Genomic DNA, 23,181 nt, shown 5'->3' with positions numbered 1-23,181 from the left:
TGGTGACCCCAGCCAATCACAGCGCACCCAACAAACCCTGTGTGATCAGCTCATCCACAAAAAAAAACAAAAACTTAGAGGATAACACCAGGCAGGAAATAGTTATAAATGTCTTGTCATGTCATCTTTCACCGCTTATCTGGGTACGGGTCACAGGGCCAGCAATGCCATCAGCAAAGACCAGTGGCCCTTGTCTCCGGCCTATTCCGCCAGCTCCTCTGGGGGATACCAAGGCATTCCCAGGTCATTTGGAAGATTTAATCTCTCCACCGTGTCCTCGGTCTACCCCAGGGTCTCCTCTCAGCTGGACATGTCTGAATCAGACAGAAGGATGCAGTGGATAGAGTACGAAACAGGGTGAGCGTGGATAACAACATGCAGGAAACAGGCCACAGGATGGATTCAAAACCTGGGCCACCTGCTTATGGGTGAACCTTGTGGGTTGTTGTTGCATTTCCTGTGGGTGCAAACAGGATGTAAGCAATAACTTATGTACATACTTCTATGAAAAATCATGCAGAATATTTCTGGGGAGCTGAGTTCCAGGAAAATGTCTCTGATACAGAGAATGTTTGGAACATAGAGCTTCATGAGCCTATGTGTGTTGGATCTGATCCCCAACTTACAGGAAATCCAGCCTCACCCTTGTCCATCTCAAATCCTTTTCTCCTTACATTCTTTCCCTCTTCATTTGCAGTCTTCAGTCCTTTCGTTCTCTGGAACTGGGGTCCCCTTTTAGGCTGTATCCCCCCTACTGTTACCATACATGACCAACACCTGCATAGGGGTGGACATCAAAAAATGGTTCCTATTAAGAATCAATATAAGATGTTGCAGTCAATCAACATCAATAGCCTTTATGCTTAACAATTCCCCTATCAATTCTTTACATAACCCCTGGACTTTACGTTGACTAGTCTGCTGCAGCTAACCTAGCTTTGTAGATAGATAACAGTTTCCCAAGAAAACTCTGATTCAGTCAAGCTCATGTAAGGTTACATATTTATCATATAATGTAGTTTTGAATCTTTGACATTGTGTCACCAGTGAAAACTACACTGTTGAAACAGAGACTTGCTTGATAAATCTGACAAAGGGACTAGAAACTGTATCCCTCTATCTAAATACAGCCATAAATTTGTCTTTTCTTCATTGCTTTTTGAATTTTCCATGAACCATTTCACTCAGTACGTTTTCATGCACACAGCAGTCCGACTAAGGTCATAGCTCAATCAAAAAGCCATTTCTGGGATCCAGTCCTGTCTGCGTATACACACACAAAAAAGAATTGTAATCGTGGCCAAGAATATCTCACTTCACTTTGATAGGCAGTGCTGTGTCCTTTATGATAAGCAAAACTCAGTGTGTATCAAACTAGTTTTGTTTCACCTGAATAGGAAGCATCATTTTAACTGCAATGGCTGAAATGGATGCAGCTGTAGCTCTTTCTGTTTTTATGTAAGTATGGTGTTTGTTGTGTTTGAGCTGTTTGTGACCAGACACACCATCGAGTACTCACAGGCTCTGAATAGATCCTAGGGCCAGGGAACGCCCCTTCTTTAATGTGATGACACCAAACAAAATTTAGAGGTCAAAGAAAAAGCAGGAATTGATTCCTGCTTTTTTTTTGATTCACTAATTAAGTTCATTTATATTAGTTTAAGTTCCTATGATTCTAGATTTAAAATACATGAAGGAAAGGGAACACACAGGTAGTTAGGACAATAATTTATTTCCACATATTTGATGAAAAAATAAAAAAAAGATGGGGGGGGGGTGGACGACTGAGCCTGCAGCTGCCTACCTGTCAACTGAGCCGACCTACTGCCTGTAGTGTACAGCTGGCCATGCATGAACGGGGAAAGACAGAAAACAGGGTTTTTATCTAACTTTTCTCCCGTGATCTTGAAGCGTCCGACCACCAAAAAAAGTTGCTAGATTTGTAGCTAATCGCTTTTCTCTAATTTTCACTAAAAATAGCGACAAAATCGCTAAGTTTTTAATACTGTTCCCCCCCCCTTACATGAAACTTGCGCACACAAACTCAGATCTGGCGTGGGATTTGAGCGTACCCAACCCCCACATTCAGATTGATAAATGCCGATCTGTGCGTGGAAAGGAGCGTGCACCCATTTTTTTCAGGCGTAGCCTACGCACGTTTGATAAATGAGGGCCATAGAGTGCAAAACAGTGGAGCCTGGTTGTTAATACTGATGCTCAACATAACTAACAAGACTGAGTTGTTTAGTTTCCCTTCCCTGTGATCATCTCATTCTCTGTCAGAAAGTTATAGAGGCAAAAAAAAAAAAAAAACAAAGCTTGTTACGATGTGACCAGTACCTGACTACCTGACTACTCATACTATCAAAAAAGTAGAATTTATCACACTGCTTCGACTTTACATGTGGATTAATATTAAAGTTCTACTCTAAGTAATAACTGATAACGTTTTGTTTTTATTATAGCGATGTCAAGAGGAGTGACGATCATCTTTTTTTGTCTCTACTGTTTGCGATTTCAATAACTGAAAGTGAAAGATGTATAAATGAGAGTAGCTGCCTTCCACCAGTTCAACATGTTTTTAGTTCATCTACCACAGGGATTCCACGTGACCTACCAGTGGGAGCAACTGACTTTTTCTTTTTGGAGCCAGATTAAAATAATCCCCAATGAAGCTTTTTAAGGAATCCCCTCTTTTACAAAGCTGGAGTTCATTAACACAACATCTGTTTGGCCTGAGGCTTTTGCAGGCTTGGTTAACCTCATGCATATTGAGATCTCGGGCTCTCCACTACCATCAATCTCTGTCGGTCTCTTCAAAGACCTCTTCAACCTTGAGAGGATTGTATTGATGCAAAACAAGCTGCTGCACCTGGAAAAAGGCTTGTTTGATGGCCTTAAAAACGTAAAATATCTCATGCTACACAGGAACAAGATCCATGCGATTGAAGACAGTGTCTTTGATGAGCTAGAGAACCTCTTAGTCCTCCATCTAGCTTGCAATAATCTGTCTGCTGTATCTGCAGACTGGTTTTCAAAGCTAACCAATCTACAGACATTATGTCTTTATGAGAATCAGCTCACTGCTATCCCTGACAACATTTTTCAGAACTTACCAAATTTAATAGAAATTAGCCTGTTTGGAAACAAGATTACAGAACTGTCACCAAATGTATTTCCACATAAATACAAACTAATTAGGATTTATTTTGTAAGCAATCTTCTGACTCAATTACCACTTTTTGTTGGCTTCCCACTGCTAAAAACCTTGACACTTTATCGGAATCAACTTACTAGTCTTCCTCCTGTGTTGTTTGGAGAAATGCCCAAACTGTTTGAGCTAAATTTAGGCCAAAACAACCTCAGCTCTCTTCCCATAGGATTCCTCAGCACTTTGAAGAAACTCAAGAAGCTGGATTTGTCTGTTAATCTATTCACCACATTGCAGTCAGAGGACTTTGAAGGTGCTGAGAGTCTCAGGGAGCTAAATCTTCAGAACAACACTATTGGTTCGCTGGGCGAGGATGTGTTTGAAAAGCTTCAAATGCTGGACAAGCTTAAGCTAGCACACAACAAGCTACAGACACATCCGGGGAACATTTTTCAGCCTTTGAAAAAACTAAAGAAACTCTATCTCAATGACAACCCCTTTGCACTTTAACTGTAATCTGACTGGTCTGCATGATTGGATGACGCAAAATGCCGACAAGATTGAAAGTCCTGTCCTGTGTGAGTCCCCAGAAGATCTGAAAGGACAGGAAGTCATCTGATTGACAAAGGAGCAGTTGATTTGCCACACTACCGATATCCTCACGCCAACTCCAATGCAGCCATAAGCCATCTCAACAACACCAGTGACAACCACAACCATCATGACAACCCCATACCAAACCACAACCATCATGACAACTCCAGTAACCACAACCATCATGATAACCCTAATGACAACAACCGACAGAACAACTAGATGACAACAATCACAACAACCCCAATGACAACAATGACCACAACAACCCCTATGTCAACAACGATCACAACAACTCCATAACAACCACAACCATCATGATAATCCTAATGACAACAACTAACAGAACAACCCAATGACAACAATGATCACGAAAACCCCAATTTCAACAACGATCACAACAACCCCATAACAACCACAACCATCGTGATAATCCTAATGACAACAACCAACAGAACAACCCTGATGACAACCACAACCATCAGGACAACCCTAATGACTACAACAGCAATGACAGCGACCACCAGAACAACTACAATGTCTTAAGCCATCATGACAGCCCTAAAGAAAACAACAGCCATCACAACAACCGCACTTAAAACAACTTTTATGACAACCCCAGTAACAACAACCATTATGACAACCCCAATGACAACAACTATAATGATAACCCAAGTGACAACCCTAAAGAAAATCCCAATTAAAACAAATTTTATGACAACTCCAGTGACAACAACCGTCTCAACAACCCCAATGACAACCCGAACAAATGACAAGGGTCTGTACAGAAACAAAGTTCAGCAGTTCTGGGCCCTGTTCTACGAAGCAGGATTACTGCCTAGCGAGGTAGCTTTGAGGATAGGTTCCGGATTCCCTGTTCTACGACACGGGATCACTCCTCAGCGAGGCGAGTCTCCATGGCAACCTACACTGAACGGCTAACCTGCTCCGGGGCAGGTTAGGTTCCAGATTGAACTCGCGGACTATTAAAACCCCGCCCACTGACCAATGAGCCCTCACGAAAAAATGGCTTGTCCGTTCTAAGAGGATCCCGTGGACATCAGAGCCAGACCCACTCTCTTTTTCAGATGACCACCTTTATGAAAGTTACCAGTTTTCCAGGGAGGGGCTGGTAGTACATGACACTTTCTACAGGTAGTTAAAGGGAATGAAGAACTCTCATTGCCGTAATAAGATCTTCAATGCCAACACTTCTGTTCCATGACAATATTTTATTGCCCGTATTAAAATTGTGACAGGAATTCATGTAGGGCTCATGTGGGCTACATATCACACAAAAAATGTAAACACGATAGGAATGAACAAATGAATAAATGAATGTAAGAACTAAATTAGATATGTTGCATGTTACAGTAAAAGTGCATGGTGAACAGTGCTATTTCAGGATGATAATGGCACAAAATATTTTATTTGCACTACACCACTACACTTACGCATTTAGACTGTCAGCAATTTTCTGCCAGCACTCCTTCCGTGCTTTAGCAGCAGCGACGGTGCTGCTTTTAACGTTAATTACATGTTTCCGCTCGTCATACTTCCTCATGATCACCTCCTGCTCCTCCTGAATGAAGTATGCGGTCCTTCTCTCTCCGGCCTGCTCTGACGCTCCAGACTGCTCCATGTTCGTGATTGGTCAGATGCAGCGGGCTCCGCCTTATATGTGTGCACGCGCTCATTGCCTTGCTGGATCCACTTATGAGGTTGATAACCAGCGTCGTAAAACCGTGTAGCGAGATTGCCGGCTACCGCGCTCAGTCCAGCGTGGTAGCTCCAAGGCTATCTCGCTAGACTGAACTTGCTTCGTAGAACAGGGCCCAGATGTCATATGAGGATCTTCACAGTTCTGCTGGTGGTGGAGATCACCTGTACACTCATGCTGGATAGATCCACTTTGTGTCTCTATCGCCCCCTGCAGAGCAGGAAGAGGATGTACCACGGGGTAAAACACAGCTCTCCTACAGGAGGGCAGTAGATTGTCAATGATGTGTTTCAGAAATAATTGAAAGTAAACTATACTAATGTGTATGTCCTTGTATGTCCACAATTATGCACTTATGAATAAGCGAAATAACATTGATTCAAATCTTATACTAAACTTTTGATCATTTCTGTATCTAGCACTGAAAATATTGAATATCAACATTTGGTGGCTAATGAAAAAGCTAAATCAGCATCTTCTAGTAATAGAACCTTTAATATACAGTCATAATGCACATCTTCATGTCATCAGTTTTCCTTTTATTTTGGCTGTTAATCTTATAGAAAACACATGTTCTACTGCTTATAAAATTGTGTTTTGGATGGGATACAAATTCCCAAGGATAAAATCTTGTCTCCACAGAAATTTATTCATCTTGACAGGCCTCAAATCCTGCATCTACAGTTCATGTAGTCAAACAGCAGGGGGAGCCAGAGATCTGATCATCTCATTCTTTGTCTTCTTCAAATGACAATTTTACTGTGAATAGGGCAATTGAATATTTACAATTTTAGCTAGTTGACATTTGTCGGTAAAAAAAAAAAAAAAAAAATGTTTTACTGCTCAATTTTAGAGCCATGATTTTTGAGTTTGATCAGAAACTGCAAGATAACAATGATAGAATATTAAGCTATTGTAAATGTGTTTTGCTAATGCTGATACTAATAAAATGTGCTCATGGAGGTACATAGTGATTAACAATAAATAATGGTTTACAGCTCCAGGGAGGCTACAGATTACCCTGTACAAAGGAACTTGATGTTCACTGATAAAATGTTAAGCTTCTGCGTTACAGATTACCCTGTACAAAGGAACTTGATGTTCACTGATAAAATGTTAAGCTTCTGCGTTATACTTACTTATAGTTATACAGTTATACACTTTTGCTGTAACTACTGCTCAAAGAATTCAAGCCTCTAGCAATACAAAGTGTGAGTGCTTGACATTTACAGCCTGTGAAACAGAGATTGGTGATTGCAAAACTCAGAGAAAAACAGACACTGATATGTAAAATATGCAGGACACACTCGTGTGTGTGTGTGTGTGTGTGTGTGTGTGTGTGTGTGTGTGTGTGTGTGTGTGTGTGTGTATCAGAGTGTTCTCCATAGATGGTGATTTGCGTGAGAGAGCAGAAGTGCATGTGCTTCACTCCCCCAGAAACAGGAATGATATAACACTCCAGCTCTGTAAACAGCCAGTGAAGAGACACCACCCCAAGATGATTTCACCCACATGCTTAGAAAAAATGTTCAGCCCTTTGCACACCAGACGGGTATTTTTGGTGCAAATATTTTGCATGTTATTTGAATTTTTTTAACCTACTGTTTATCAAGCAAGCTTCCACACCAGCTACTTTAGTTGGCTAAGCGAAATTGCCGCTGTTATTTTTTTGAACTGAGCAACTGATTTTTCCAAAGCTTTGCTTGTGAGGAGTACACATCTGACCGATCAAAATGCTCATTGTCAACACATCATATACAAAAACATTAAATATGACAAACAGCTTGATTGTGTCTGTGTCCCAGCACCCGTTTTTTTATGACAAAAGACATAAAATCACAAAGACAACGTTTGAAGGAGTTTGCTCCTGATGTGAATAGACAGACATGTCAAAATTCGCCTCCGGATTTTTTCGCATTTTAATGCCATCTTTTATCACATCGCCATAGGTGTGCAAAGGCCTTTAGACTTTCTATGGTTTCTGAAATAGATTGACAGGGTCCAGATTTCATGAACTCACCCAGCATGTGTTGTTGTCAGGGAAGCGTGGCCAAACCCAGAGACATTTCCCTTTTCATCTTTCCTCATCAATGATCGTGCAGAAATGGGTAAAAGGTAAAACAGTGGGGTAAGATTGTTTTTTTTTTTGTGAATGTAGGTCAAATAAGAAAGGTGAAATTTTACCTGTTTCCAACAAGAAGCACAACTGTCAGAAAATTGATTATTTGAACCCTTCTGCCTCTCGCGCTTCTCGTGTTTGATGCCAAAATACCAGTGAGACATGGAAATAACCACATTATGATTTTAGCTTTGTGACCTATATGTCACACTTAAAAAAACGTACAAAAATATGGACAAAATTTCTTGGCATAACTGTGACACGGGCTGATGTTTTGCTGATTGGAGATTTGATTCTGTGTTGGTATGCTAGCGCTCTCATGGTTGTGAAGACTGATGTGGCCAGTTCACAAAACATCTGGATCAAGGCAAACTGCCTCAAAGCTTCTGTGAGCCATTACGCTGTGATCTGTTGACTGAATTATATAATGTGTAACACACTGTTCTAGTCTATAATAGAATTGGCTATAATCCAATGTTTACCATGAAAACCTTCTGATAGGAAGCCCAGCAGAAGAAAGATAAACAGGAGAGTGATAGAGCACGAGCTAAAGGCTAAAAGGGCTAAACTGTTTGTGCTAATGTTGATTCCAACCCACAGTCAGCAGTTATTCTGCAGTGGTCTGTTCAAACTTGAGAGTCTATCAATAAAATGAAGAGTGAGGTTACGTTAGCTCTGATTGGTAGATGACTGGCAGGACATAACCAGGATTCACTAACATTACACATTATAGACATGTCTTAGAGCACAGGGCTGCTATTAGCAGACTACTGACATGCAGTAAAAACTTACGTTTGCTTGTATTTTCACACTTAAAACAACAGCGCTTCATAAATGTACTGATAAATACAGTACCTCATTGCTTTGTATCTGGTAAAAAGTTGACTTGAACAAAGTAACTTTGTTCCAAAACAAACACACACCTGGTTAAAAGTCACATCTTTACAACAGTGTGTGTGACACTCCAGTCCAGAAGGTGGCGATGGATTAAAACAGATCCTCCTCATAGCATCTTTAACATCAGCTGTCTGTTTTTAAATTAGGTAACTCCCAATTAACTGCATCACATTTACCACTTTAATGATGTAAAAAGTTTTCAAATTTTGTATTTTTGATAAAGATATGAGTTGAGTGAAAGGAAAATGATGTGAAATAAAAAAAAAAAAAATACAATATTCAACTTCTTTTATAGCAGTTTGTAACAGAAATTTCCCCTGGATTCGAAAATCAGTAAAGCATGTCACAGTGTGTGTGTGTGTGTGTGTGTGTGTGTGTGTGTGTGTGTGTGTGTGTGTGTGTGTGTGTGTGTGTGTGTGTGTGTGTGTGTGTGTGTCCTCTCAGCACTTTATGTAACACTTTTTTTTTTTTTTCGGTGCAGATGACGTCGTGTTTGCCTTTCCCACACTGCCCTGATTTACAAACTCTTACCTTATACGACCTCTGTCTCTGTCTCTGTCTCTCCAGCTACTCTGATCTGTCTCACTGCACCAACAGGTCATTTCTTCCTGCAACCCTAAAAGGTAAGGACACACACAGGCAAAAACTTTTTAGAGAAGTGAATAACTTTTAATTTGAGCTTTGTGGAGCAGACTGCTGCAGACACTGCATGCTTCTCTGCACAGAAAGCCTCCTGATAAGCACTCCGGAGCAGGAAAAGGCTCCAGCTTGGTGCTGCTAGCAGCTGGTTAGATTTGTGTCATGTCCTCTGTAGATAAAGATCTTTATCATTTGTCTCCTCGCTGACAGGCTGAATGATGGCTCGTCGTGTGGCGGTGATCGGAGGGGGAAGTTCAGGTCTGGTGTCTATCAAGTGCTGTCTGGATGAGGGGCTGCAGCCCGTCTGCTTCGAAAGCAGCGATGACATGGGGGGTCTGTGGAGGTTCAAGGTACGTGAGTGTGTGTGTAAAGGTCAGTGTGTCTGTGACACTGCTTGTCTGTAGCACTCATTTTTGCATTGACACAGTTTGAGGTCACACCAGAACAGTAAAATGACCTCTGATGGCTCAACCAAGGAAAAAGATAAAAACAAACACAACTTTGAGATGACTACTAACTACAAAAAAAAATATTATGGTCTAAAATTTTTAAAATAAGCTTCTAAGAAACTTTTTTTCTGCCATGTAAAAACTGAAAAACAAGGGGACCTGCCTTCGTCAAAAAAAAGAAAAGAAAGAAAATTATGAGATAGAAGTTGAGGGTGTAATAAATATGTTTGTTTTGTTTTTTTTTTTACTTTGGCTGAAATAGGCTTCTATATCAACTTCCAGTCCTAAAAAATGAAACTGGTGCATGAGTGTAAAAAAAACTGCAGTACCTTGACTGTCCACAGGGGGCTGGCTGTAGAAGCATCAAGAGTACACTTGGCCATTAAGAAAGCTGACCATTACGGCAGAGATTAAAATGTTTACAGCCTGGTTCAGAGAGATTATAGTCCAAGAAGCTGATTTTTCCATCAGCACACATTGAACAGTGTGTTTGTGTCTGTGTGTGTGTGTCTCTGCATGGTGATGATCATACTATTCCTGCAGGAGAACCCGGAGCCCGACAGAGCCAGCATCTACCACTCTGTCATCATCAACACCTCCAAGGAGATGATGTGTTTCAGTGACTTTCCCATCCCGGCACACTTCCCCAACTTCATGCACAACAAGCTCATCATGGACTACTTCAGGATGTACGCCGAGCATTTCCAGCTCACCAAACACATCCGCTTCAACGTAAGCACACTTCACAATTAGTTTGTAAAGTTTTTATTTACCCAGGTGACAACCTGATAAAACCTGGAATGTAACCACGACCCATAATGTAACAAACGCTCTGAGCCTGAAGTGTGATCAAAAAAAAAAAAGAAAGAAAAAAAATGTAACAATATTTGAAATATTAAAGAAAAAATCAACAAAACCCAACAACTTTTTGCCAAAAATTATCAACTTGTTACATTTTTCAGGCTAAGCACTTTTGTTGCGTTTCATGCTTTATTACATTTTTTAAATTACATTTTGGGTCATTGTTACATCGTGGGTTGTTGTTAAATTTTGGGCTGTGACAATAATAACTATTTATTAAAGCACCAACGTGCTTTGACAGTGAAAAACAGAGCAGGGAATCAGGGGGATAAGAAATATTCAACAGAGGGAGGCATGTGGTGAATGAGTGTGATATTGTTCACTAAAGATGAAAAGATCCATCCATCCATCCATTTTCTGAACCGCTTATCCTGTTCAGGGTCGCGGGTGGCTGGAGCCTATCCCAGCTGTCATTGGGCGAGAGGCGGGGTTCACCCTGGACTGGTCGCCAGTCAATCACAGGGCTGACACATAGAGACAGACAACCATTCACACACACTCACACCTCTGGACAATTTAGAGTGTTCAATTAATCTGCTGAGCATGTTTTTGGACTGTGGGAGGAAGCCGGAGTACCCGGAGAGAACCCACGCATGTACAGGGGGAACATGCAAACTCCACACAGAAAGGCCCATCGGCTGAGGTGGGGATTTAAACTGGTGACCTTCTTGCTGTGAGGCTGCAGCACTAACCGTTGCGCCACCGTGCAGCCAAAGATGAAAAGATGAAAAGATAAAAAGATAAAATAAACGAATGACATCACATTACTTTGAAAAAAAGGGAGAGGTTTGTGGGAGAGCAAGATAAAAAGAATAAAAACATTGGGCAAATAATATGAGCATGAAGAAAAATACATATAAAGCTACACAAACACCTATGCTAAAACTAGACTAGAATTCCCCAAAGGTGTGATTTTGGTTCATAAATGTTAAAATATGAGATAAAACTACTTTCTCTGAAACTTTGGATAAAGATGGAAGTGTAAAGATTTTTCTATACTTGCTTGGAACCGTAGGGTTAAGATTGGTATCTTTAGAAGAGGGTGGACCATAGCATTTTTAAAACCAGATGGAGAGTGACTTGTTAAAAGTGAACTGTTCATAATCTCTAAAATACAGGACCTAACTGTGTCATTAACACCACTAAGAAATCTAGTGAGGATAACGTCAAGGCTGCAACCAGCTGGATTAATGTGAGGCCGAATTTCTGATAGAATAGGCTTGATGTCCTTTATGTTGTTTGTAAAAAAATCATAGAAATCTCTCAAAAGTCTCCTGAGAGACATCACTGGGAAGGGACAAGGAGGGATTACTAACAGGGTCTATAACTTTAAATAAAATCCTAGGACTGGAGTGGTTACATAAAATTATGTTGGATTAATACCATGTTCTTGCTTCTTTAAGTTTTCATCCAAATTCCTTAAGATACATGTAGACCATTTTCCGCAGTATCTTTCTTTTCTTCTTCTGTCCCTGTTTGGGCTGTTGTGTTGTGGTTAATTTGAGTTTGAAAGTGGCCCTGGTGTCAGGGGCAGTCTTACAGGTGTGGCTGAAATGAGAAACCAGGTCCTCTGTATTAAAACTGGTATCAAAAGCGGTTAAAGAAGCAGTGTTAGAAAGCTCTAAAAACTTGGCAACGGATGGTCGGTTACAATTCCAGGGAAGGATCAGTGTGTTGATAAGAACAGGTAAAAGCAATAAAACCATTCTAATCTAGAAAGCACCCAGAAAGTGCAGGACTCCACCGAACATATTAAGATTGTCATAACCTCCTTGGCGGAGGTGATAAAAGCAGTTTATGATCTGACACACAGATATCGTTCTTAAGAAAATTGTAAGGGCTGAGAACTTGGAATAAAACCAGATCAAGGGTGTGACCTTTCAAATGGGTGGGAACATGGATTGCTTGAGTGAAATAAAGTGACTTCAGAGGTTGAAAACTGAGCATCTTTTCTGTGAATGACAGCAGCACCCTCCTCTACCTGACACACAGGGTCGGTGCAGATGAAGAAAATTAAGTTGGGTTTCCTCCATAAGAAGACTTTGATCACACTGAGTGAGCCCAGTTTCTATGGTGATTTAAAAAGTCTAATAAGTCCAGAGCAATAAAATTGTGACAAAGGAAAGAATTATAAATTACTGATCTGGAGAGCATACAGAAGGATGGGGTCAGGAAGGTTTGGTGAGAAATAATCATTAATGTGGATTTTAAAAAGTTTTGTATTGAAATGATACACATTTGATAGACTGAACTTTAACACATATTTCTGTACAGACTCAATGGAAAAGGAAAAGAAATATTTAGTGCTCTGAAGTTTTCAGAAACTGTTTTCCTTTTAAAAATGAAGTAAAAAAAATCTGCAGTTGAAAAAAAATGCAATTTTACAGGAAATGGTCTGTAATTTTTAAAAGATTCTTCCTGTTTTCAATTCAACAACAAAATGCTAGTAGATTTTTTTTATTATTTTTTTTTTACAGTGTGGGTGTAGAATGAAGATCCTGCTGCCCTGTTTTTATCTGACTGTGGTGCATGGTGCTCTAACCTGACTGCTGAATGTCTTTGAGCTTTACTTCCGGTTGCGCTGCTCAGCTGGCGATTTGAACAGTAGTACCGCTGATGCTACTTTTCGTGTTTTGGACGCTTTGTTTTGTTTTTTTGTCTTGGTTGTGTATTGTACTGCGTCCTAGGCCAGTAGTACTGCTGTCTAAGACAAATTTCCTGCAAAGGACAATAAAGTTGATCTAATCTAATCTAATCTGATCTGATTGTTGTTTGTCTACAGACTGTAATCTGGTTGTTGTTTACAGTCTGTAGTCAGACTGTTATTTGCAATCAATAATATGACTGATGTTCAGAGTCTATTGACTTGGATGTTTACATTCTATAGTCTTACAGTTGTTTACAGGGTGTGATTTTAGTGTTTTACAGTCTGCAATATGACTGTTGGTTGTTTACAGTTTTTTAAATAATTGTTGGTTTTACGGACTATGAGCTGACTGTTGGTTGTTGACATTCTGTAGTCCGGCTGTTGTCTACAGTCTGAAATCTGTTTTTGTTTACAGTCTTTATCATTGTATTAATTTTTTTATTCTTTCTCTCTCTTTCAGACCAAGGTGTTGCAGGTGAAGCAGAGGTCCGATTTCGCCCACTCGGGTCAGTGGGAGGTGGTGACAGAGAACAAACATGGTGAAAAGGAGAATCACATTTTTGACGCCGTGATGATTTGTATCGGACATCACTGCAACCCCAACCTGCCTCTGAAGGACTTCCCAGGTAGGAGCACAGCTGCAGGTTTCTGTAAGCAGGATGGAGGGTGTAATGAACAGTGCAGTTACACAGCTTGGTGTCAACATGAAGCTGCTCCAGGGAAACCAATTAATATCCACCCGTTCTTTCCAGGGATCGACACCTTTACAGGAAAATACTTCCACAGCAGGGACTACAAGACTCCTGAGGAGTGGAGGGACAAAAATGCGGTGGTGATCGGGATAGGAAACTCTGGAGGAGACATCGCAGTGGAGCTCAGTAAAGTCACCAAACAGGTGTGTGAGAAAACAGACAGCTCTAAAACTAGAATAAAACCACTGACTCTACAAATAAACAGGGTCTCTAAACTTTCAGCTCTTCCATCTTTTCTTCCCCCAGCTGTACCTGAGCACTCGGCGTGGGGCCTGGATCATGAACCGTCTCTGGGACAATGGGATCCCCTGGGACCTGGTTTTTAACAGAGTGGTGGAGATGATGAGGGTTATCCTTCCCTTCAACGTCCTCTGTGGACTCATAGAGAGCCGGCTCAACGGCAGATTTAACCACGCACTGTACAGCCTGAAGCCAAAGCACAGGTACGGGTTGCATCGAGTGGTTTTACAACTCTGTGTAACAAAACTGCAGCAAGAGCAGACAGCTAACGCCGAATTAGAGAGGGGTTTGATTCTTGGATTGTAGACAAATGGAACTATCTTTAGAGAGGAAGTCAGACTTTCAGGACCAGAGGAAGGACCTGTGCTGTTTGCCTGTGCAGGGATAGTAGGAGTGAAAGAGGTCTCACTCCTCAGAAAATCTGCTGCATAAAACAGTCTGACAACAGTTCACTTTTTATTTATTCATGTGTTATGGTGTTTGTGTGTGTGTGTGTGTGTCAGGCTGCTCAGTCAACATCCCACATTGAATGATGAGCTTCCAAACCGTATCCTGGCAGGAACAGTTCAGGTGAAACCCAACATTCGCAGGTTTCAGGGCTCCAGCGTGGAGTTTGATGATGGGAGTGTGGTAGAGGACGTGGACCTGGTGGTAGGTTAAAGAATCCCCCCCAACACACACACACACACACACACACACACACACACACACACACACACACACACACACACACACACACACACACACACACACACACACACAGTCATGCATACATAGCAGTGTGTGACTGAGTGGCCTGTCCCACAGGTGTTTGCCACAGGTTACAAGTTCTCCTACCCGTTCCTGGCCTCTCAAGTCGTCTCAGTGTCTAACAACAAAGCGTCTCTCTACAAATACGTATTCCCCCCTGAGCTGCAGCGCCCCACGCTGGCCATCATTGGTCTGGTGCAGCCACTGGGAGCCATCATGCCCATCTCTGAGATGCAGGCCAGGTGGGCCACACGAGTCTTTAAAGGTAACACATCTTCTTCCTCTGAGATGTTTTATTTCAGGACCAGAGGAAGAAGGAGTCCTCAGTGTCTCATCGTTGTATCTCTCCTTTAGGCTGCATTAAACTCCCATCAGAGGCCGCCATGATGAAGGACATCAAAAGCAAGGAGGAGACCTTGACTAAAAGGTACAGCAGAGGCTCACTCATTTACAATGGGGAAAATAAGTATTGAACGCATCAACTTTTTTCTCATTACATTTATTTCTAAAGCTGCAATTCAAACAAAATTTCTACCAGACATTGGTATTAATTCAGATAATCCGCGAATGAAAAGAAATCACAACGTTCAGGCCCATAAATAATAATGGTTATGTGGAATGAAGTGTGATAACGCAATGAAATCTGTCAGTAATTATTACTTGAACTTCCAATTAGTGCAAACCAACATCAGCTGGGCTAGAGCAAATTGATGGTCCTATAAAAAAGGTGTTTTTTTCACCAAGCAGTTAAATACGACACACCTCATGATGGGTAAAGGCAAAGAGCTCTCTGAAGACATTCACAACTTGATTGTTGCTCAGCATCAGAATGAAACTGGCTACAGACTTATATCAAAGCACCCTGAATATTCCAGTCAGCACCGTTGGGGCCATTATTCACAAGTGGAAGAAGCACCACCTTACCATCAACAGGCCACGCACAGGAGCTCCTTGCAAGATTTCTGACCAGGGAGTCAGAAAGAAAGTCAGAAGAGTTCTCAACGAGCCAAGGACCACCCTGAAAGTGCTCCAGAAAGACTTGGAGGCAGCAGGTACAATTGTTACAGAGAAAACAAAAGGCAATGCACTCCACTGCCATGGCCTCTATGGACCCACAAGACTCCGTTCCTCAAGAAAAGGCATGTTGAAGCTGGTTTAAAGTTTGCTTAACAGCATCTTGACAAGCCTGTAGAATACTGGGAGAATGTTGTTTTGTCAGATGAGACCAAAATTGAACTTTTGGGCTGTCATACTACAGACCATGTTTGGAGGAGAAATGGCACTGCACATCACCCAAAAAACACTACACCAACAGTGAAGCTTGGAAGTGGAAGCATCATGGCATGGGGTTGTTTCTCATCTCATGTGTTGACAAACTTCATATAATTGATGGAGCAATGAATGGAGCCATGTATGGGGAAATTCTTGATATGAATCTGCTGCCATCCACCAGGCTGATGAAGATGAGACGTGGCTGGACCTTCCAGCAGGACAACGATCCAAAGCACACGGCAAAGTTATCATATATCAACACACAGATCAGCATTTATCAATCTGAACAGTGTTGTGTGTGAACCAGTATGACCCCTGAATGGGAATGTGAGTGTAGTTCACTCCTGGAGCAGGAGCGGCCTGAAAACTGGCACAGATTTATTTGTAGAAAGAAGCTATAACAATGTTCACAGATAGGTTCATGAATACCTCCTCTATGCTTTATAATCTAACTGCTGTGGTAACCATGCAAAAGCAGCAAAGCATCCTCTTGCCACCCATCATCTCATCTGCGCCATGTTTCTAATACAGTCTGATCTATGGCATCAGGAAAGTGTCAGTTTGAGCGTACATAAAGGCCAGTATCCATGCGCAAAATGTCATTCTCTGTGTTTCATTCCATCACGGCAAACACTGGTAGGTCTCCATTAAATTCAATGTCAAAGTGTCAACTTACACTGGATCTGTTCTGTTGCAGTCTGTCTGCGTGGTTGGTCCATTGTGTTGCAGGCAATATGCAGCCATTCCATTTTTGCCGAACGCAGAGCTGTGACGCATAAATGCAGTGTAGAACACCCAGTGACTTTCAAAATAGATTGTGTGAAAATGAGTTTGTATTTAGCTTGACTACGACAACGAATGGACATAATGAGCGGAGTCAGACCAGGAGTCAACAGGTTTGAGGTTTTACAGCCCGACATGAATGAAGAGAGACTTATCAATGGAGTGGGAAGAGCACAAACTCCTCAGTCTGTGACTCCAGCTGTCTGTCAGTCATGCAGCTTGATGGACTGAACACGCAGCCGGTGTCAGTTGACGAAAGCAGTCAAGACACAGCGCAACTGAGTCAGACTGTAGACGTATCTGGTGTATTTGAGCCGTCACTCCCTTAACCCCATACGTGCTCGACTTTGGGCAATGAACGGACAAGGCCCCCTCAAACTCCTTCATTCTGATTGGTCACCCTACATGCATACTGTTTTCTGGTCAGAGGCAATCTGATACAGAGTAACGTGGGTGGTTCTATGTGTGCTCCAATTGACTCTTTCCTGCCATACTGATCCTCCATCGGGTTGTAGAAGAAATGGCGATCCTGTTTTGTGCCCCAGCCTTAGCAGATTCCCTCTGCCCCATGCTGACGTTACCCTGCTGTCTGTTTGTCAGGTACGTGAACACTCAGAGGCACACCATCCAGGTGGACTACATCTGCTACATGGATGAGATTGCAAAGCTGGTGGGGGTCCGGCCCAGCATCCCCAGGCTGCTGCTGAGCGACCCCAGGATAGGACTGAGCGTGCTTCTGGGTCCCTGCACTCCATACCAGTTTCGCCTCCAAGGTCCAGGGAAGTGGGCAGGGGCCCGTCAAGCCATCCTCAGCCAGTGGGAGAGAATGGCTAAGCCCTTGCAGACCCGGCCCTGCCAGGAACCAGAACCCCGCCGATCCTTCCTGGTGCCCTTTGTGGTACTGGCTGCTGCTGTGGGCATGGGCGCCTACACCAACAAAGACAGGCTTCCAGCTGTCCTACAACACCCCACCCAGCTGCTGGGCCACCTGAAAGGCTACCTGCCTGCCCTGTGACCTGCTTTGGTCTGGTTTATCTCAGTGACCAGCTTCATACTGGTTTAACTAAACTGGGATCATGTAAGTGATGGAGGCTGTAAAGATGTTGTCATCTTTTCTTTAATGAGTAAAGCAAAAAAAAAGAAAAGCTGGATTTAAAGTTTTATACCCTGTTCAAACGTTTACTGGTTTTGTGATGAGTTTGCACCTGTATGTTCAGCTCCAAGGTGTTGGCTCAAACTCAGAGGACTTTACGATTTTTAATCCAGTTTCAAGTGAACTTAAAACCATTGATTGAACAATGATCATGAACAATGATTAGAGATAAACAGTGCAATATGAAGAAGAGTTTTTAAAGCGTTAAATGGTTGATTTCTGTAAGGCGTAGTTAAGGAAAAGTGACTCAAAGCAGATAATATACAAAACTTTGATGAGTTTTGTTTTGTTTAGTGTCAGTGATTCCGTTTCATTATTTTTTTGCTTTTTGCAGAGCCAAATAAAAACCAATCACAGCTTTAAACTATGACAAATCAGAAGAAGCTTTTCCTCCAGATGTAAGAGAAACATTTCTTATCACTCCTTAATGAATCATCTTTTCTTATATTTTTCTGATAAATCGATATAATTTTAAAAGCTCTATACAATCCTAACAGGTGACAGTGTGTTCCTCTTTGAGCCAAATTCCACTGGGACAAAAACACTGGTGGTTTTCAGAGTTTGGTGATTTAAGGTTTTTCCTATGAAAGAGAACATCAGGCGCTCACTGAATAATGAGTAACAGAATAAAGTCAGTGAAACCTCAGAGGAGCTCATTCTGTGTCTGATTTTTTTTATGTTTTCATATGTTTTGAGTTTGTTTGGAGGCCTCGAAATGCCAACAAACCAGGCCAGTTTCAGTTAGACGTCAGCCTTTGAGGGCCCCAGCTCCCTCTTCATGCAGAGATATCATTCTGCCAGCAGGGGGGCACTTGCTGGTGCCTCAAACATATACAATGTTTTAGAAAAATAGTAATTTTGAACAGATTTTTCCTGTTTTCTTATATAACAACAAAATGCTAGTAGATTTACAGATATTTTCAGTAATTTTACACAGTCAAAAACAAGAATCAGAATTTTACGAAAATTAACCCTTGATTGTGAAAGTATTTTTTCTGTTTTTCAAAAACATTATACAAAATGAATAATTACAGAAATTATCTCTAAAATCACATCCTGGAATGTTGTTTTAGTTATCAAGCCAGCTGAACCCTGTACCCTCCTCACTCATGGCTGCAATTCAATGATAATAAAAAAAAAAAAAAAAAAAAAAGTAAAAAGAAACCATAAAAGCACTGGCAGCAAAGTTTCCGGACAGATACTGAAAAATTACACTCAAACACTGTAAAAAAAAAAAAAAAGCAGAACAATGTAAAATAACTAAAAAATACAGGACTTTAGAAAACAAAAAGAACCGTTTATAAAATTGGTAAAAGCACTGGCAGCAAAGTTTCCAGACAAATACTGTATAATTACAGTCAAACACTGTAAAAACATGAAATACGTGAAATAACTGTAAAAATAGTAACTGTATAGTAAAGTAAAAACCTGAAAAAAAGAATGGGGCAGACTGGCTGTCTGTGCTCCATTGGGCGAACCCTGTACCCAGTGATTTGTACATTGTGTTTTGTTTTTAATAAACAAGATGTGATGATAGTCTTTGCTATGTAGTTCAATTTTAGATAAAAATTGTATTTGAATTACACAGTCACTCCATGCAGTGTTGCACAGGCAACACGTTCCCCCAGTGCAATATTTTCATGTTCAGTAGAGTCTCATATCCTCTGTGTGCCCTCCTCACTCACGGTTACAAAACATCATCAAAAACAAAAAGTATTTTGCTGTAAAATAACAATATTTTTCTACATAACTCTTTGCATTGTCACTATATTGAAGGTATTTGACCGTAGTAATTTAGGAAAAATCTGTTAAATAATAGTATTTTTTTCTAAAATTACATATTAATACTGTAAATCTGCAGACACTTATCTTTAGTTTGACGTATGGAGTTTGTTTTTATACATCACAAATTTGTTATTGTACATGGGAAAATAAGTATTTTTCACAGGAAATTACTGTAGATTGATTTGACTGTAATTTTACAGTCTTTGTCTGGAAACTTTGCTGCCAGTGCTTTTACCGTTTTTTTACAGATTTTTTTTTTGTGTATGATAAGTCATTATTCCATCATCACTTAAGTTTCTCATGTGCTTTACTGGTCTTTGTGTGTCATATTTCACAGGCACATCAATCATAGTGACCTCTGTGATGTTTGTTGCTTCTTCTGTTATAAACTCAGGCTACACTTTAGGAGAAAGAAGATTTTCTAAAACTGATCTAGTAGTTTCAACTCAAGGTTTTGTAGTTATAACCTGTGAAAGCAGTTGGCATTCACTTCCTGATCTTCTTCTGTTTCTTCTACCCGCTGTTTTATTTTGCTTCTTCAATAAATTTCAACAGATTCAAACCATGTAGCTCATTCAGGACTACGCTGCTATTTTTTTTCATGTCCATTTCACGAAAACTTTTAGAGATATATCATATTTAAAATTGCAGTTGATCAAGTGTCGGCTTTTGGCTAGCTGCAGAAAAACAGGGAACCACGTCCATGCCTACAGTGGCATATTGCATTCACATGAAAAAAAAAGTCCCCCGTTTTTGCAACAGAACTGAATTACATAAACAGGATTTTTTATTTATCTTTAAATTTCATGTTTTTACAAAATTTATTTATTTTAGAATTTCTAGTTTTCATGAGATACTATCGCCCAAAAACAGGAATTTATTTTTGATTTTCCTGTTTTGATGAGATAGAAACTCATCAAATCTGAAAAGTAAAGTAAATCCCTGAAAATCTTAAACGTCATCTCTATTGAGAAACATGTAACTATTTACTAAAACCCACTAAAAAGCATAGTGGCAAAAACATGCAGCAGAGTTTCATGGGAAATCTTGTTTTTACAGGAAAGTATCTTATAAAAATAGGAAATTCTAATATAAATGCTTGGTTTTAGAAGTTAGTTATGTTGTAAAAAGAGAAGGATTTTTTTGTGTGAATGCAATATGCCACCATCCATACCAAGCCAAAAAACAGACTTTTACAGCATTAAAAAACATATTTACAGCCTTCTTCACCAAAGAGTTTGAGCTGAATAGATAATTTCTATTACAACACACACTGTATAAGGGGGGTTTCTCACTCAGTGGTTCAGAGGAAATTAAGATCACGAGTTTTCCCAATCAGAGGAACAACACATGTGACTGACTGCTGTGGTACACAGGATCCTGTTTTTATCCTCTTGCTGTTTTTTCTTTAAAACACAATACACAGTTAACATCTGTGAACAAACCCAGATGGACAGACCCTATTCCCGCTTTTCCTCTACTTTTTATAGACTTTCTGGGACGTCATTGTTTTGTGTTTATCCCAACCATAGAAATGAACTATAGCCAAAGTCCTCTTGCACAATTCTCTCCTGCATCCTGTCGAGATATAAACTGAAACACGCAAGTTCTGCTAAATTTCATCTCAGGGTAGAACAGGCTGACCTGGAGATCTGGTTTCGGTAACGTTAAACGTTAAACTTAATGAACCCTCCTAAATGTTATCTGGAGGCAGGCTGAACCTTGATATCGCTGGGCTCTGTTCCATCCAGTTTTGCAGCTATTTATCATTAACATAACACGGTGTCTGCAAAGTGTGGCTAGAGTCCTGCGTTGTACCAGAGCTTTTAACTTTGGTTTTGTTGTGTCTTTTACTTCAGTCTGCTTCTCTTCATTTGCAGACACAAAACAAGATGGTAGCCCGCAGTGCAAAGTCATTTTGCTCTGCAGAACAAGTGAACAAAATCCAAAAGCCCAGATTTAATAACTGGCATATGTCTGATAAAGTTCAGTAACTGTAGTTTACATTTTCTCTGCACTCTGACCTTTTAATCTCACTGTGTCCACATACAACTTCCTCAAATGAATTCATAAACCATCACTCATCTACTGCACCGAGTATGAATAGCCTGGTGATGCTTGCATGAGCATAGAAAGGTCAGTTGGTCAAGTTTCTGTTGCATTCAGGCTGCAGCAGTATAAAAAAAAAAAGAAAAAGAAAGGAAAAAGAAAAAAAGAAATAACCTATTTTTCTGATGAAGTTGCATCAAAAAAACATGTGATCAGTCTGTGCAACCAAAGCCAAAGTATAGGCACTAGAGACACAGCACCACCTGGTGGAATAATTCCAAATTTCACTACATGCTGCAGCTGTACCCTGCTGTACCTTGTAGTAAAGTAGCCTTGGGGTGAAAATCACTGAGATTATTGTTAAATAGTCAAAATGAGCATCAATTCTTCTAGTTTCATCAACTTTGGGATCATTTTTTTAAAGACCCAATCATGGACTAAAAATAACTGAAGCTGAAAACAGGGTAGACTGCAGAGTTTTCGATGCATTTACCAAAAGAAAGAAAAGGAAAAGCAAGAGAAAAACATAACCCAATGAAACCCAGGTCAGTGTGTTCTCAGGAAAGGAAGAGAGGGAGCTGAACATGAGGAGAGCGCTGAGGACACCTGGTGGAGACAAGAAGAACTGCAGGAGGATATGGGGAATATACGGTAATATACACTGTAACTGTAAGAAATTAAAGAGCACACACACATACACACTCATATACATTGAGTGACACTGCACTCCCAGCACATAGGCCTGCATGTCATACTGGTCTTGCAGTTGATCAAGTGTCGACTTTTGGCTAGCTGCAGAAAAACAGGGAACCACGTCCATGCCTACAGTGGCATATTGCATTCACATGGAAAAAAAAAAGTCCCCCGTTTTTGCAACAGAACTAAATTACATAAACAGGATTTTTTATTTATCTTTAAATTTCATGTTTTTACAAAATTAATTTATTCTAGAATTTCTAGTTTCCATGAGATACTATCGCCCAAAAACAGGAATTTATTTTTGATTTTCCTGTTTTGATGAGATAGAATCTCATCAAATCTGAAAAGTAAAGTAAATCCCTGAAAATCTTTAACGTCATCTCTATTAAGAAACATGAAACATGTAACTATTAACTAAAACTCACTAAAAAGCATAGTGGCAAAAACATGCAGCAGAGTTTCATGGGAAATCCTGTTTTTACAAGAAAGTATCTTATAAAACAGGAAATTCTAATATAATGTCCTGTTTTGAGAAGATAGTTATGTTGTAAAAAGAGGAGGATAATGTACACTGTAACTGTAAGAAATTAAAGAGCACACACACATACACAACTAGTTCAT

General features: G+C 40.4%; 1 protein-coding gene and 1 pseudogene across 1 annotated transcript; both read left to right on the top strand.

Annotated features, from left to right (window-relative positions):
* Positions 1-118: 118 nt before the first annotated feature.
* LOC141784467 (uncharacterized) lies at positions 119-3,836 on the top strand (annotated as a pseudogene).
* A 5,164-nt stretch (positions 3,837-9,000) lies between these two features.
* On the top strand, positions 9,001-18,754 carry LOC141811363 (flavin-containing monooxygenase 5-like). Its single transcript, XM_074699393.1, has 10 exons — positions 9,001-9,104; positions 9,331-9,470; positions 10,113-10,301; positions 13,538-13,703; positions 13,830-13,972; positions 14,076-14,272; positions 14,573-14,720; positions 14,877-15,084; positions 15,174-15,246; positions 17,475-18,754. Exons 2-10 carry the CDS (start codon positions 9,336-9,338, stop codon positions 17,887-17,889), a joined length of 1,674 nt encoding a protein of 557 aa, XP_074555494.1. The 5' UTR covers positions 9,001-9,104; positions 9,331-9,335; the 3' UTR covers positions 17,890-18,754.
* Positions 18,755-23,181: the final 4,427 nt, after the last annotated feature.

This window comes from Halichoeres trimaculatus, unplaced genomic scaffold (assembly GCF_033239565.1).
Source record: "Halichoeres trimaculatus isolate MK-OKI-2021-1 unplaced genomic scaffold, fHalTri1.1 fHalTri1_scaffold_22, whole genome shotgun sequence".
NCBI lineage: Eukaryota > Metazoa > Chordata > Actinopteri > Labriformes > Labridae > Halichoeres > Halichoeres trimaculatus.
Note: the sequence above shows the minus strand (reverse complement) of the source record. Positions and strands in the feature narration are given on the sequence as shown.

Coding starts and splice junctions, on each gene's coding strand:
- LOC141811363 (XM_074699393.1), top strand. CDS start 9,336: ATGATGGCTCGTCGTGTGGCGGTGATCGGAGGGGGAAGTTCAGGTCTG. Junction 10,302..13,537: donor CCAAACACATCCGCTTCAAC/GTAAGCACACTT, acceptor TCTCTCTTTCAG/ACCAAGGTGTTGCAGGTGAA. Junction 14,273..14,572: donor AGCCTGAAGCCAAAGCACAG/GTACGGGTTGCA, acceptor TGTGTGTGTCAG/GCTGCTCAGTCAACATCCCA.